Source organism: Vipera ursinii (genome assembly GCF_947247035.1).
Source record: "Vipera ursinii genome assembly, contig: scaffold_459, whole genome shotgun sequence".
NCBI classification, from domain to species: domain Eukaryota; kingdom Metazoa; phylum Chordata; class Lepidosauria; order Squamata; family Viperidae; genus Vipera; species Vipera ursinii.
In genome coordinates, this window is record NW_028148190.1 from 1 (window position 1) to 14,962 (window position 14,962).

At 46.7% G+C, this 14,962-nt stretch overlaps 1 protein-coding gene across 1 annotated transcript; it reads right to left on the reverse strand.

Annotated features, from left to right (window-relative positions):
- Positions 1–1,582: 1,582 nt before the first annotated feature.
- TTYH3 (tweety family member 3) lies at positions 1,583–14,511 on the reverse strand (the record flags this gene model as incomplete). Its single annotated transcript, XM_083380272.1, has 12 exons — positions 1,583–1,658; positions 2,368–2,544; positions 3,324–3,460; positions 5,054–5,146; positions 5,269–5,361; positions 6,611–6,666; positions 9,446–9,521; positions 10,610–10,682; positions 11,623–11,718; positions 12,206–12,426; positions 12,674–12,785; positions 14,342–14,511. Coding segments are annotated over 12 exons (1,380 nt in total), but the record flags the coding sequence as incomplete, so codon positions are not given.
- Between the last annotated feature and the right edge of the window lie 451 nt (positions 14,512–14,962).

A 14,962-nucleotide genomic window follows, 5' to 3' on the forward strand; every position in this document is an offset into this window, starting at 1 on the left:
GGTGTCAGCAAACACTAACTTGGATTTGGGTCCAATTTGGCATGCCTTAGCCAACTCTGATCTCATTGAAGAAGCTGGTGGAGCATGGTTTGGCCAAGTCACCTACTGGTTCTCTTGACAAGGCTACATTTCCACAAAGCCAAGGGTTGCCTACTAAGAAAGAAGACTCCAGTCCCATTTACATGGTGTTTACCTCTTTCACACCTGAAGTTTCACATCACCTCTGAGTGCTGTAGAAGAACACTTCCATTTCTATAAGTACCTCTTCCCCTCAACCTCCAAAGCATGGACCACCCTAAGATAAAACTCAAAAGGTGCTGATGCTACACCTTCTATCGTGGTGGCAATGCCCGTCTTCTTATATGTTGAGGTAGGACACCAAACGTATCTCTACATCCCAGGTCCTGAACTAAGACACACCGTAGCAATCCCATTATATCAACCTGAAGCTCTTTCCCTCTTTGAACGTCCATCTTTCTTTCCTTCCAGGTCTAGAACACAACACTGCTAGAGATGTCTTGAAGACCACAACTGCTTCTTTCCAATCTTCTGAGAATTAGGATTAGTTTGTGGGGGTTTTTTGGCCAATGGAGTAGAAAAAAACTCTACCACTACGTTCTGCCCACAAGGAACTCTGACACTTTTAATAGGTTGTACTGAAGGTGTCCAAACACCTGTAGCAACAGATTCCATCACCACCATATGTATAGTCAGAAGAATAAACATTTCCCCCCCAAAAAAGAATTGGCTCTAAAACGCTAACAGCTTGAATCTTTCTGAAATCCAAGCGGCTCAGAATAACTGCACATATTTCTAATTATGGCTTGAACTGCTGGTCTAAGCATCTGCTTTCTCTTAACAAGACTAAAATCTCTTCTACAAGACCACCCATTTTTTTCCTTTAAAAAAAAAGCTTTTGTTCTTTTAATATACTGAAGGCATAAAATATCACCGATCCCTTTGAAAAATATTCCATGCTGGCAGAAGAATTGTTGCGCCGGGACCAGCAGCACACAGTATTGAATAAATTGAGATATAAGATTGCAGCTCGGGAAATTAAAGCAGAAATAAAATCAGGGTTTGGGGTTTTTTTTAATCATATTGTCTTGCCCAAAGAGAATCTTCCATGAAATACATGTTTTTTTTTCTTTCTGGAAATCGAATTCTCTCTCCCGCAAAGAAGGAAATTATGAATATTAAAACCCAAAATGAAATCAAATAGAGAATGAAACATGTTTCTATCTTTCCTTCAAAGCAGAATTGGGTGTCACCATAATTCCACATGCCCCGTGGCCAAACATTACCGGCTCATTTCAGGATAGGAGACCTCTGCATAACTCTGTTCACGGTCCACAACTCCGTGGAGGTCCCATCACCACAATAATGTTTATTTTCTGGGTGTGTTTTGCAGGTGAGTTAAGGTAAAGGTGTCCGCCATAAGATAGGGTTCCATACTTAAAGATGAGAAGTGGGTGGGTGGGCTTCTCTCTTTGGTTGGTGAATCAGACCCTTGTAGGATGAAAAGACTCAGCAGCTCTTTGTAAAGATGGTGGTTTTACCCTTTCGAAAAAGGAAGACTTACAGAAGGAGGTGGAGATTCCCGGCCGATCAGAGGAGTGTTCTCACAACGGGGATTCTGGAAATTGGTGTTCTGGGTCCTGGGGGCAAAAGAATCATATTGAGAACTTGGGAATGTGATGTTATTCAAGATCTCGAGGGCGGCTGACGGGAAAGGCGTGCTCTCTCCCCTTGGAAAAGCAAGAGGGCTGGGGAATTCTGGGAGTTGAATTCCACACCTCTCAATTCCACACCACGCCCAGGTTGAGAAGCATCGCTTTGAAACTCAGCTAACAGCCTCCGACGTTCTTCCCGTGCTTTCTGAAGTTGGTGGACGGTGCCAGCCACAAAATTGGCCGCCTCGATTCTGATTAGCTCCACAACCCAGAATGATTAAAATCAGGGGTGTCTGATGAATGACGTCATCTTACATTAGTTCTGGGTGCCAGAACTTGTTCATTTATTTATAGTTCGCATTTCTTAACCGCCCATCTCCATGCAGCTTCTAGGAATCCGATCAGGGTCAGAAGGGGGTCTCTTGGAAGACCTGTGGACTTCAACTCCCAGAATTCCTCAGCCAGCCGTGCTGGAATTGAAGCCCACCGGTCTTAAAGGGGCCAAGTTTGGGCACCCCTGATCTAGATCAAGAGAGAGGCTAAGATGTGGGGAATCTGGGTTATCTGATTCGGTCCACCCTTGTTCTACATACTGCATTGTGGTCGACCCTCAGCTAGCTGCAGCTTTGTAGCCAAGACAACCAAGCTGGGACCCTCAGCTGCAAACCCGGAGCGCCCCCCCTCCCCCACTCACATGTACTCCGTGACGGGAGCATTGCTGACGGTATGTGCGGCTGCCGGGATGCTGGTTTCGCTGCCGTAACTGCTGCCACAGCTGTAGAGACTCGGCATGTGGACCCTGTACAAGTTGTCGTGAGTTTGCCGGTTCCCTTGAGCTGTTGATTCTTCCACTCCATCGTCTTCGGTGCTCCTGGTGCAGAAGAAATGGAGAAAAAAAAATCCTGACAGTGAGAACAATTAGCCACCGGAACGGCTTGCCACCAGAAGTTGTGGGTGCTCCATCCCTGGAGGTTTTTCAGAAGAGCCTGGACAGCCGTTTGTCTGAAATGGCACAGGGTCTCCTGTCTGAGCAGGGGTGGGGGGGTTGGACTGGAAGACCTCCAGGGTCCCTTCCAAATTCTGTTATTCTGTCATTTAAGGAGACTACCAGCCTAAAAAAAGATCTGGCTTCCAGACCGGCTCATTTGCAACCAACGCCACAAGGGGGCAGTCTACTGTTGCTACAGAACGCAAATTGTGAGTCAGGGATGACACATCTCCCGCAAACTGCAAGCAGGCTCCACGTTTGGCAGCTGCAGAAAGTGGAGGGGGGGGGAAGGTTGATCAGAAGCATCAAGATGTCAGCTGTGGCTGTACAAATGTAGTCCTGGTCCTTTGTAAACGCACACTGACTTCTCCCTACCCTGAAGAAGCGGTTTTTTTAAAAAAAAGTTGTACATGCAACACAACCATCCTGGTCATCCTTAGGAGTCATTCCTCCTGAAACCTTGCCATTTCTATTTTAATGTCTTTTATGGAGCCTGCAGAGATCAGGGAAGCGGCGCCCTAAATATATAATCCATACCGTCAGCTAGGATGGTGCCATTAGGTGGACCGAATATGCAAAACCAGAATTCACAAGCCGGTCTTAACACGGGCTACTGTCTCTGTCTCTCTCCCCCATTCTTTTTTATTTTTTTGCACACCTACCTCTTCTGCTGCCAGGTGTGTGGGACACTACACACTATAGAGCTGAACATCAGAGCCGTGACGAAGGAAAAAAGGACCAGGTAGATCAGCCCTTCCACCCCATCGTAACAGAAGCCAGTCAGAGCTTGGACATAATCCTTAAAAAAGGGAGATAAATACATTACAAGGTAGTTCTCGACTTACAGCAGTACATTTAGTGAGGGTAAGAAGTAACGTATATGAACGTTTTTCACACTTATGACCGTTGCAGCATCCTCCTGGTCACGTGATCAAAATACAGAGAGGCTTGGCAACTGACATGTGCTTATGACGGTTGCAGTATCCCGGGGGTCAATTGCGACCTTCTGACCAGCAAAGTCAAGGGGGAAGTCAGAATCACTTAACAAACCGTGGCAGGAAAGGCGATAAAATGGGGCAAAATTCACTTCACCGACGTCTCACTTAGCAACAACAAAAAAAACGGGCTCTCTTGCAGTTGTAACTCAACAGCTGCCTGTATTCCCAAGATTTGGGTGTCTGAACCACTCTGTGCGTCCTTGACAGGCAGGTTGTTCTCGTCTTACAATCCCCCCAAATGGGATCCCCCCCTGCTAAGAAAGGCAGTCGTTAAGTGGGTCGCGTTCAATTTTACGTGTTTTTTTTTGTCGTGGTTAGGCAAACCGCTGCGGTTGTGAAACGAGCCACGTTTTTCTTAAGCGGATCAGGCTTGTCCCATTCACTTTGCTGGTTGGAAGGCCCTCTGGGAAAGCTGCAAAGGGCGATGCACGAGACTGCAGTGTGTGTGTGTGTGTGTGCGCGCGCGTGCTGCAATTGCTGTTGTAAACACACACCGGTTGCCAAGCACCAGAATTCTGGACCACCTGACCGTGGGAATGCAGCAATTTGTTGTAAATGCGAGGACCGGCTGTCGGTCGCGTTTGTTTTTCAGTCCGATTGTGGCTTCGAACGTTCGGCTGGCTGCAGATTACAAAGCGGGCCCTTTTTCTGCTTCCTTTGAAGGGCTTCTTGGTTCTCCGGCACATCTCAAGATTACGCCAGATGTGCCGAGAGGAGCCGTTGCATGGCAACGAGGAGGTTAAACCGCATCTCTGCCACAGCCTGATCCCGTTCTTGGGTTTTTCCTCCCGGGCAATCTCTAGATAAAAAGGTTGGATCTTAAGAGGACTCGTCAGAACAGAACATGCCCAAGGCATCCTGGGCTGGAGCGCAATTTCCTTCAAGACTTGAACGAAGACGTGTGTTTGAGAAGGCGTCCTGGTCCTCCACCTCCTCCTCCGATTCTGCAGAGAGTCGTCCTCCAAGGCCAGAGTAGCCAAGGATGAGAAGGAAAAGCTAGCTGGCTGACACAGGAGGGATTTTTTTTTGAAGGCCACCAGACTCCTCTAGGAGATAAGACTGACCACAGAAGGAGTGTCGGTTCCTGGGTGACATTCAGGAATTATCGTGGCTCAACTTTTGTTTTTCTTCTTTGAAGAGGGAAGGGCAAACCATCTCTGTTGACCTTCTCCAGTCAACCTGCTCTTCTTGATGTCCTTCAAACACAGCTCTGCAGCCACCCGGCCCTACCGCAGCCTTTCTCAAGCTCAGTCAACTGCAAGGTGGGTGGACTTCAATTCCCAGAATTCCACAGCTAGCCAAGCTTCTGGGAGTTGAAGCCCACCCTTCGTCTTAAAGCGGTTGAGGGCGAGGCGGACGTTTCCTCACGTTGGCCCTCCTTCCGCCGGACTCACCAAATGAAAACTCCGACAGTCAACCAAGGCGGTCAGATGCTGCAGGTTGACTTCTGTGGAGTTCAGCACGACTTGAACCCGAGTCAGGTGCTCCTGTGGATCGAGAGGAGAGGAAGACGTTCGGCGTCACTGTTGGGCTTTTTCGCCTAGCGGGACCGCAGGGCGAAAACGAAGCACGGAACACCAGCCTTTCAAAGACTGGATCCCAGCCTTACCTTAGAGGTAGGATATTCCTTAACGGCCAACTTTAGGAGCTCCAGAACATCATCCTGCATTTCTACCAAGGCTTTGTGGCTCGCTGACAGCTTCTGCTCAACACAGGAATAATGCTTCAGTCTTTCAAGTCAAGTCCAGCTAGTCTGTGTAGCCCTTGGTGCTCACTGAGTTTGGGGGCTTTCTTGCAGACGTTTCGTGACCCAAGTAGGTAACATCTTCAGTGCTAGAAGTTTGTCCCTACTCCTTTCTGGCACCGATGATGTTACCTAGTTGGGTCATGAAACGTTTGCAAGAAAGCAGCCAAATTTAGAGAGCACCAAGGAACCCACAGTCCTCCTCCTCCTCCCTGCAACCTCCCCTTTCTTCTAATACTGATAATGTTCCCCAGTTGGGTCATGAGACGTCTGCAAGAAAAACACCAAGCTCAGAGAGCACCAAGGACCCCACAGTTCAACCCGGAGCTATACTCTCTTCCACTGGTTCCAGCTAGCCTGCATGCACTGGGTGCATGTTAATGGCTGTTCTCCTAAATTCTTGAAACATCAGCTAGCGTGGATTACTGACTGTTGCAAGAAAGCCGTGAGTTTGGCAAGTTAGTGAGCCGACAGACCCAAAGTACAGGAAGGAGAACACGGGTTTCAAATTCTCCTTCGGTAACAAAGCACGAACCAGTCCCTCTAACCAAGCCATCCGACTGTCCTTGAAGGAAAGCCGTAACCAATCATTGGAAATAGTTTTATTCTTCCCGTTTAGCTGCCTCTTAGGTCTTTCAATTCAAAAAAGAAGATTGGGAGGGTTTTGAGAAGAGCAAAAGAGGGGTTGTTTTTTTTTAATGGTGTCCTGCCAAGGAAGACAGCTGTGCGACCACCTCAAAAGTTTCAACTTAATTAGCAGCCCTCCCCCCCCTTTCGTCGCCTTTATCTCGTCATACTAGTATGACATTTCTTTTGACAGCCAGCCCTTCTGTTCCCCGTCTCTTTCATTCCAGCTGGCAAGGTGCTGCTTTTGATCAGATTGGAAAAAAAAACCACACGCTGGCATTTAGGAGAACGCCAGCCACGTGGTCTGCTACAAAGACTTTCGGTTATGAAGAGCTGTGGTGGCGCAGTGGTTAGAAGGCGGCATTGCAGGCTGACTCTGCCCACTGCCAGCAGTTCGATCCTGACCTGCTGAAGGTTGACTCAACCTTCCATCCTTCCAAGGTCGGTAAAATGACCCTAACCATCTCCGTTGCTCTTCTCTGCACGCTTTCTATAGACCCGACATCTTTTTTTTTTTATATCGCGGTGACAAACACTGGATGGATGCCATGTTCCAAGCATGTAACTTGAGGATACTCACCTGCTGAAATGGATTGGGGTAGCCAGCACCACAGACCAGGTAATAGTTCAACGTATCTATCAAAAGGTTCAACTGAGAATTATCAATCGAGGCTTGTAAGTGACTTGATTACATTATACTACTCTTGAAGAAGTAAATGAGTTTGGTTATGGACAAGCTGCAATGGGATATCTTAGAAGACTGTTTCAAATGCTTCCCACGTGTTTTATAAGGGAATGTAGAGAAGGCGGGCTTGAAAAGTCAACGCCCTCCGATGAATAGAGATACACTACGAATCCGTTGCCGATGTCCATTTTGCTGTCCGAATTCGTGGAGACCTAACCCTAACCCGAAGTGGGTTTGCCACCCCCCAATGAGATTTTCCCATGCATTTTACCAGGAAATGTGTATCAGGGAGGCACGAAAAGCCAGCACCCTCCTAAGCATACCGACCGGCTTCCAATCTGTTGGCCATTTGAAGTGCCAAAAGCCACGATCAGCCTGCCAAAATAACGAGTCCCATTTTCGCTCCCACTGGGGATTTTCACATCTGCCTTCATCTGATAATGATAAAGCTCAGGTCCAGCGTGGGGCGATGGACTCTTTGAATTATGTTTCCACCCACTGTGCTTTTTCCTCCTTATTAGAGGGAACTTGGGGTGTTCTAAGGAAGAGCGGCTTCATTATGAAAAACCTGGGCAGACTGCCCTTTCTTGGGAATTTGGTCTCAATGCACGTAGACAGATCCACTCCGATAAAAATACGGTAGACGTTTATGAGAAAAGAACGTCACAGACTTCTTCCTCTCACTTCTTCTCCACCATTCCTTCGCCTTTACCCTTTCCTCCTCCTCTTCCTTCTCCACCATTTCTTCTCCTCCTCCACCATTCCTTCTCCCTCTCCTTCTCCTCCTCTTTCTCCATCATTCCTTCTCCTCCTTTCTCCACCATTCCTTCTCTTTCTCCCTCTCCTTCTCCTCCTCCTCCTCTACCATTCCTTCTCCCTCTCCTTCTCCTCCTCTTTCTCCATCATCCCTTCCCCCTCTCCTCCTCCTCCCTCCCATTCTTCCTCTCCCCCTCCTCTACCATTCTTCTCCTTCTCTGCCCCCACTCTTTTGGAGAAGACATAAATAATTTAACAGCCCTATCTGAGGAGGCTTTTTTTTTGCAACCCACGTTTCTCAGAATGTCTTTTGAGAGGCGTCAGCAGCTTTAAAAAGACCCTAAAATGTAGTGGTTCAAGTTTGGCAGCTTTAAGACCTGTGGACTTCAATTCCCAGAATTCCCCAGCCAAAAATGGGAGTTGAAGGCCACAGGTCTTCCCCAGAATTCTCCAGCTATTCTGGGAGTTAAAGTCCATGGTTAGAATTAGATCCTCTCTTTTTCTTTTTGTTGGCTTTGCAAAATCTGCAAAATCCGCGTGATTTCTTTCCAAGAGGCCCAGGAAATGCACGGCCACGGTTGGCTGAAGTTCAAAACACCCTTATAAGATGCCGACGGCTCATTTTGCTAGCTGGAGAACCGAAAGAGCTGTTTCGGTCCTTCCTTCCCAAATTCCAAAACTTGACCAACAAGAAGCAGAAGCACATCGTGCATATATTTGCACCAAATTTACAAATAAATTCAGTTTTCGTGCAAAAGACTCTGTCTGATTTGGCGGTTTGGGTATTATTACAGATTGTACCGTTATAGAAACTAAATTGATGTTGAATTTAATAACGGCAGCAAGACTTTTGGTTTCGCAATACTGGAAGAAGGAGGAACTGCCTACTATAGAAGAGTAGACTTTAAAAGTTTCAAACTTGGCAGAAATGGCAAAAATTTCAGCATATTTGAAAGAACAATCGCAACAGAGATATATTTCGGAATGGAGAACATGGATTGATTATATTCAGAATAAATATGGGACTAAAAAATTTCATTTAGCATATGAATGAGTATTAAAATTATAAGATGTATTATTATTTAGTTATGTTTAAGTGTAGTTAAAGTGCGATAGGATTTAAAGTGTATTTATAGATGGTTAGCATATTTTAGCTCAAGTTTGTTAGAGGCAATACCTTGTATTCAGCTCTGGGAAGTCGGGGGGGGGAGGGGGAGGGAGGGAAAGTTTGGGGGGAGGGGGAGGGAGGGGAAGTTGGGGGGAGGGGGAGGGAAGGAGTTTATGCTTAAAATGTATTGTAAAACTTTTCAATAAAAAAAAGAAGCGGAAGCACATCGTGCATATACTTGCACCTAATTTACAAATAAATTCAGTATTCGTGCAAAAGACTCTTGTCTGATTTGGCGGTTTGGATGTTTAATAATAGGTATTTCTGGATACCGATAGTCCTTAAACTTAACTATTAAACTATTCATTTAACAACGATCTGAAGTTACAACGGCATTGAAAAAAAGGGACTTATGACTGGTCCCCCCACTTACAACCGCTGGGGTCATGTAATCAATCTCAGGAGCTTGGCAATCGGCATGAGTTTATGATGGGTGCTGGGGTACTGAGGTTGTGATCACCTTTTGATGACCTTTCCACCCAGCCAAGTCAATGGGGAAAGTCAGCTTCACTTAACAACCGAGCAATTTACTTAACAACCGCAGTGATTGGTCTAAATAACTGTGGCAAAGGACGACTGTAAAATCAGGTACAAATGTTAGCAATGGAAATCCTCGTCTCGGTTACGGCCGTAAACCAGTCCCTATAATTTCTTTTTTTCGTTGTTCCATTTCCTGCTATTTCAAGCGCAGAACACCAAGGAACATACCACAGATCCACCCACGCTTTCTGTAATCCTTGGTTTTCAAATCCCTCCGACGTCTGCCCGGATCTCTTAAAAAACCCAAAGCCGCCCATTTCTCTTACCTGCATTCAGCACGCTGTAGGCTTCCACCGTCCTGGACACGTAAGCATCAGGGTTAATGCAAAAGTCGCTAGAACCCTGAAACAGCAAAAGAAAAAAAGCCACAGCTGGCCACGCACCCTGCAAAACAGGTGCCTTCTCCAACGTGGGAAAGAGCCAACACATTTTAGAAAGAAGGAATAATATATATATATATATATATATATATATATATATATATATATGCATGCTCGTGAGCCTGGGGAATTATGAAGCATAACACAAGCTGCAAGATTGCAGACAGGTTTTTGACCAGGGCGAAAAACCCGTTGCCAGCCGCCACCTCCAAATAGCCAGATCTGAAAAATGCCCTCCCTATTGAAAAGTCAGTTTGTGTGTCAGAATCTGGCTAGTTTCTATAAGCACAATTTCTAGGACAGCAGTCAGAGCATCCTTTGTTAGTTCTTTTTCCTCAAATCTCCAAGTTCCTCCAATAATTTGGAGCGGGGAAGAATCCTTTTACAAGTATTCCCCGACTTGGTTTAGCGACTGTTCAAAGTTACAAAAGCACTGAAAAAGGGCACTTACGACCTGTGGTTTTCCAGACCTACAACCGTTGTGGTCACGTGATCAAAATTCAGAGGCTCGGCAACTGGCCTGTACTTGTGTCTGTTGCAGTGTCCCTGGAGGTCATGTGATCCCCTTTTGCGACCTTCTGACAAGCGTAATCAATGGGGAAGCCAGATTCATTTAACAAAACCGTGTTACTAATTTAACCATTACATGACTCACTTAATAACTGTGGCAGCAACGGTTGTAAAATGGGGCAAATTTCACTTAACAAATGTTTCACTTAGCAGCAAAAACTGGGGGCCCTATTGTGGTTGTAGGTGGAAGATTATCTGTATTAATTTGGGGAAGAAGGTAATGTAGGCTAGGTGTACAAAAATACCTGCCAACGGGCCACAGTCAACCACTGCATTAGGCAGTCGTTGGCTTAAAGGGGGCTTTAACAAAGAAGACACAATTGAATGGCTTTACCCAACAGATTTAGCCACCAATTGTGGCTTATAGTGGTTCCGTGACGACGAGTTCCCGTGAGCTAATTCTTGGGCTCAGCATCTAGCAGAGAAGGGGAGCCAGTGAGGAGGGCCTGTTCTTTTGCTTGGTGAAATTAAAATACTCACCACAGCCACCGCCAGCTCCAGTCCCAGCGACGCCCAGCTCACCGTTAGGGCCAGCACCCCGAGAAGACACACACTGCAGGAGGAAAAGGAGCAGATTCAGTGGCCGGACACGTTGGCTCCAGTTGCCATGGCTTTGTTGTGATTCAGGGTCAGCCTGTGGGTTCGGCAGTTGGGCAGTTGGGTCGGATGACTCAGATGAGGGGGAGGAGGGGGGTGTTGAAGAACTTGCTGATGATGGCTTTGAGGCTCCACAGAGCCCCCAGCCAGGCCCCTCTCATCTGGTCACAACGCAGACCCAGCTGTGTGAGCCTGACAGCGTGGATGAAGATGACCCACAGCTGGCCCTGTTCAAGGACGCCCGACGCAGGAGGCAGTCAAGTAGGAGTAAACAGAGGAAGGCAATGGGGCTTCTCGGAAGGAGGGAGAGAGAAGCCACGCCCTGAACTCTTTATAAAGGACTTGTGTGGGGAGGGCTGGTTTGCTGAAAGCAACCGCTCAGATAGTGTTTCAAAGCTCCGGTATCTTGGTTCGTGTCTTGTTTGTTTTTGTAATAAATTTGGCAGACGTATTCCAGCCTCTTGCCGTCTGTAAAGGGGTTGCCTTTTCTGCAAGGCCGGTAGCAGGCTGGTACAGAACAGGCTTAATCTGCCCTGAAGATTATAATTCAGAGTTCAAACAGAATGGGGGGAAAAAGAAGCATTGATAGTTGGCCGCATCTGGCAGTTTAAAGACACGGCTGATTACAGGCAACTTCCCGCCGTTCTTAAGACAACATTCCTATCAGCTCCGGGTTTCTTTGCAAGGAAACAGAATCGAAGTTATCTGGCAGAAGTTGTGAGAATCCCAACCTCCCATGAAACTCCCTCCTTCAGTGGCCAGAACCTGCGATGTCAAACGTTCCCAGCCTTGTGGACCAAGATACGAGGACGGTTCCCAAACGAAGACCATCCATTACAACAGAAGAAGAATTGATTTTAACGATCTTCAAGTGCTTTTTCCTGCCACCGACTTACCCAATGAGAATGGCCTTTGAGTTCCTGATTAGTCCAAATAGCACCAGCAGACATATCACAACATGGAACATCAGCAGGCCCAGATAGCCCAACCATCTATGGGGAAAGCAATTATACAGGTGGTTAAGACATAAAAAAGTGTGTATAAAAATCATAGGCAAGGCTTGGAGAAGTCACAGGACCATTGATTCCAGGAGTCTGTGTAAGTATCTTTGGGTTCTGAGAAGCCAACGGTGCAAAGACTTGTTTCCAAACCGACTTTTTAGCATCATTTTCAAGGCAATTCAGATCTTAATTATTATTTTTGACCAGTGTTCCCAAACATTTTCATCCATGGGGAAAGAAAACAAACCATCTTGGCCTGTAGGTTACATAAGAAGCCACGCTTTTTATGGGTCGCACATTCCCTCATAGGTCATACGTCCACATATAGGTCATACATTCAATGGCGTCCTCATCAAACTACAGCTAGACCAAAGTTGACTCCCTCACTGGAGTGACATCCTCATTTGTCCAGCATCTTCGTGGACCCCCCCCACCCCCAGACAGAGATGAAATAAAAGCAGGGTTACATCCTACTCACCTGTACCAGTCATACAGGTCAATACGAATGGCCAAGTCTTCTAATGAAACCTGGTGGTTCTTCCAGAAAGGAATCTCCGTGGTTTGTCTTACCAGGTCATCCAAAAGTCCCTGGAGCTTTTGAACCACGTGCAGATACTGTGTCTGCTTACTGAATATTATCTCCAGGTCTCCTAAATTGGGCTCTGCGGTTTTGTTTAGCGCAATGGCGGTGTCATAAACCTGGAGGTGCAGAGAGATCTGTGTTCAGTTGGCATTCTTTGAAGGACAAGTAAGTTGAAGCTGGGCTTCGCGAGAGGGCACCTTAAGGCAGCAATATTCAATGTGTTTCCTCAGCTTGTTCAATGGACGGAATTGTGCAATGGATGGAAACCAATCAAGGAGAGAACCCACAAGTCAATGAGACTTTAAGGACAACAGTTTTATCACTTCTGGACCTGTCCCCCAATCCTTGGAGACAACCACTCACCCGGTCTTGGACACTGGCCACTGTGCGATTGGCATGTCGTAGGGAATATGTCACCCGGTGGATGCCATCGCTGGTCTCCCCGTTCCCGTAGAAGCCCACTGCTATGCCAGCACTGAAGAGAGACAGAAGACCACACATAACTTCGAACGGCCACGAAACAAACTGTGGTTAAGTCAAGGACCATCTTTATTGCCCCTCCTTGGCACATAACCCACGAAGAAAGAGGGGAAAATGCCTGGCAACAGAGCATTAAATATCCTCTTCTCCAGGCCTGGAAGTGTTAAAAACCACATCTTCTCCTTCTGCTTCTTCCTATCCGCCTTGGAAGAGCTGTGACAAAAATATGGTCCTGATGATTAATTCCTTATATACCCACAACCTATAAATATCCGCCTCAGAGACAGTTCTGGGCTATACTGAGTCTCCAAGTAGCAAAGGATGGGGGGGACAAAGAGAGGGGGGTCGGGTGTTGTGGAGAGGAATGGACGGGCAGGTAATGGAGGATTAGGGAAGCCCCTTCTTTCCTCAACAGTGCATAATAATAATAATAATAATAATAATAATAATAATAATAATAATAATAATAATAATAATAATAATACATCTTTAATTAAGAGGTAAGGGACGCGGTGGCTCAGTGGGTTAGGACGCTGAGCTTGTCGATCGGAAGGTCAGCAGTTTGGCAGGTCGAATCCCGAGTGCCGTGTAGCAGAGTGAGCTCCTGTTACTCGTCCCAGCTTCTGCCAACCTAGCAGTTCGAAAGCACGTAAAAATGCAAGTAGAAAAATAGGGACCACTCCGGTGGGAAGGTAACAGCGTTCCGTGCGCCTTTGGCGTCTAGTCATGCCGGCCACATGACCATGGAGACGTCCTCGGACAAACGCTGGCTCTTCGGCTTTGAAACAGAGATGAGCACCGGCCCCTAGAGTCAGAAACAACTAGCATGCATGTGCGGGGAACCTTTACCTTTACCTTTAATTAAGAGGTGTTTCACACGTTGAGTCCTCTGAGCACAGCCCACACCTCACAGTTACTCTTGAGGACTGAGCTATTTCTCACATTTAATTACCGCCTTATTCTTCAACGCTAGGAGAAGGTGCTATTTGGAGGCGAGATGTAAAACCTCTCCTTCCTCCATCCAATATTGCTGGCGCCCCCAAAGATACAGACAGAAGTCTACAATTAGAGTCAACCCCACATCCCCATCTCGTGGTGTCTACTTCCTGCCTTCTTGTTCCCCTGTTCTTAAGTTCCACCCTCCCCTCCCGTTTCCGGAGAGCTGAAAAGAAAAAAAAAAGAGTGCAGGTTGCGAAATCTATCAAGGACATGCTGACCACATTGCAAATGGCAAGTGGTTTCCTTCTCTCCGGTTAGCCCCACAAGTTCAAACTCAGCAGGGCAGTTAAGAAAGTTGATGGAAACTTGTCCCAATGTGTAGCTCAGGGCCGAAATGAAGGGTTCTAGCGCTCTCTGAGCTTGGTTGTTTTCTTGCAGACGTTTTATTACCCAAACTAGGTAACATCATCAGTGCTAGAAGGGGGGGAGGAGGAGGAGGAGGAGGATCCAAACAGATGAGTTACATGGGCTGGGTCCTGCTCCTTGTAGGGAACCCAACTACATCTTGGTTAAGTCTCCAGCCCATTGTTCTTCAGATGGGTTAAGACTTACCTGCACACTAGAGTTGCAATGATGACACACCACGCCGTACAGCAACAATCTGCATTCAGTTGCTCTTCACTCTTCCGATGGTGACAACACAGCCAGAAGGAGTAAAAGAGGAGGAACAGGAGATCCAGAGCGAGGCACATCAAAGAGACTGCTCCCAACAGCAACAAGGCCTGAAGAGTTAACAACAAATCGAGTTAAGCAACAGGAGCTTACACAATGCAAGTTGGACAATGATCGGTAGCAATTCTGAACAATGAATGACTAGGGAAGACCTTGCTGATAATGTTGGAAATCCGTGTCTACCTATAATCTCATTAAAACAGTTAACAATGCCCAAACTCTTTCCCTTAAAGTTCAAGAGAAGATTACTTTAGGCTACATGTGTATTCCTATTCAGGGTCATCCATGGGAAGGGGGGGGCGGTCAAGATGAGAAGAGCAACAAAGACGATCAGGGGGCTGGAGGCTAAAATATAAATTGGGTATGTCCAATTTAATGAAGAGAAGGACTAGGGGTGACATGATAGCAGTGCTCCAATATTTGAGGGGCTGCCACAAGGAAGGGGGGGGTGTCAACCTGTTTCCCAGAGCACCTGAAGGCAGGACAAGAAGCAACTGGATG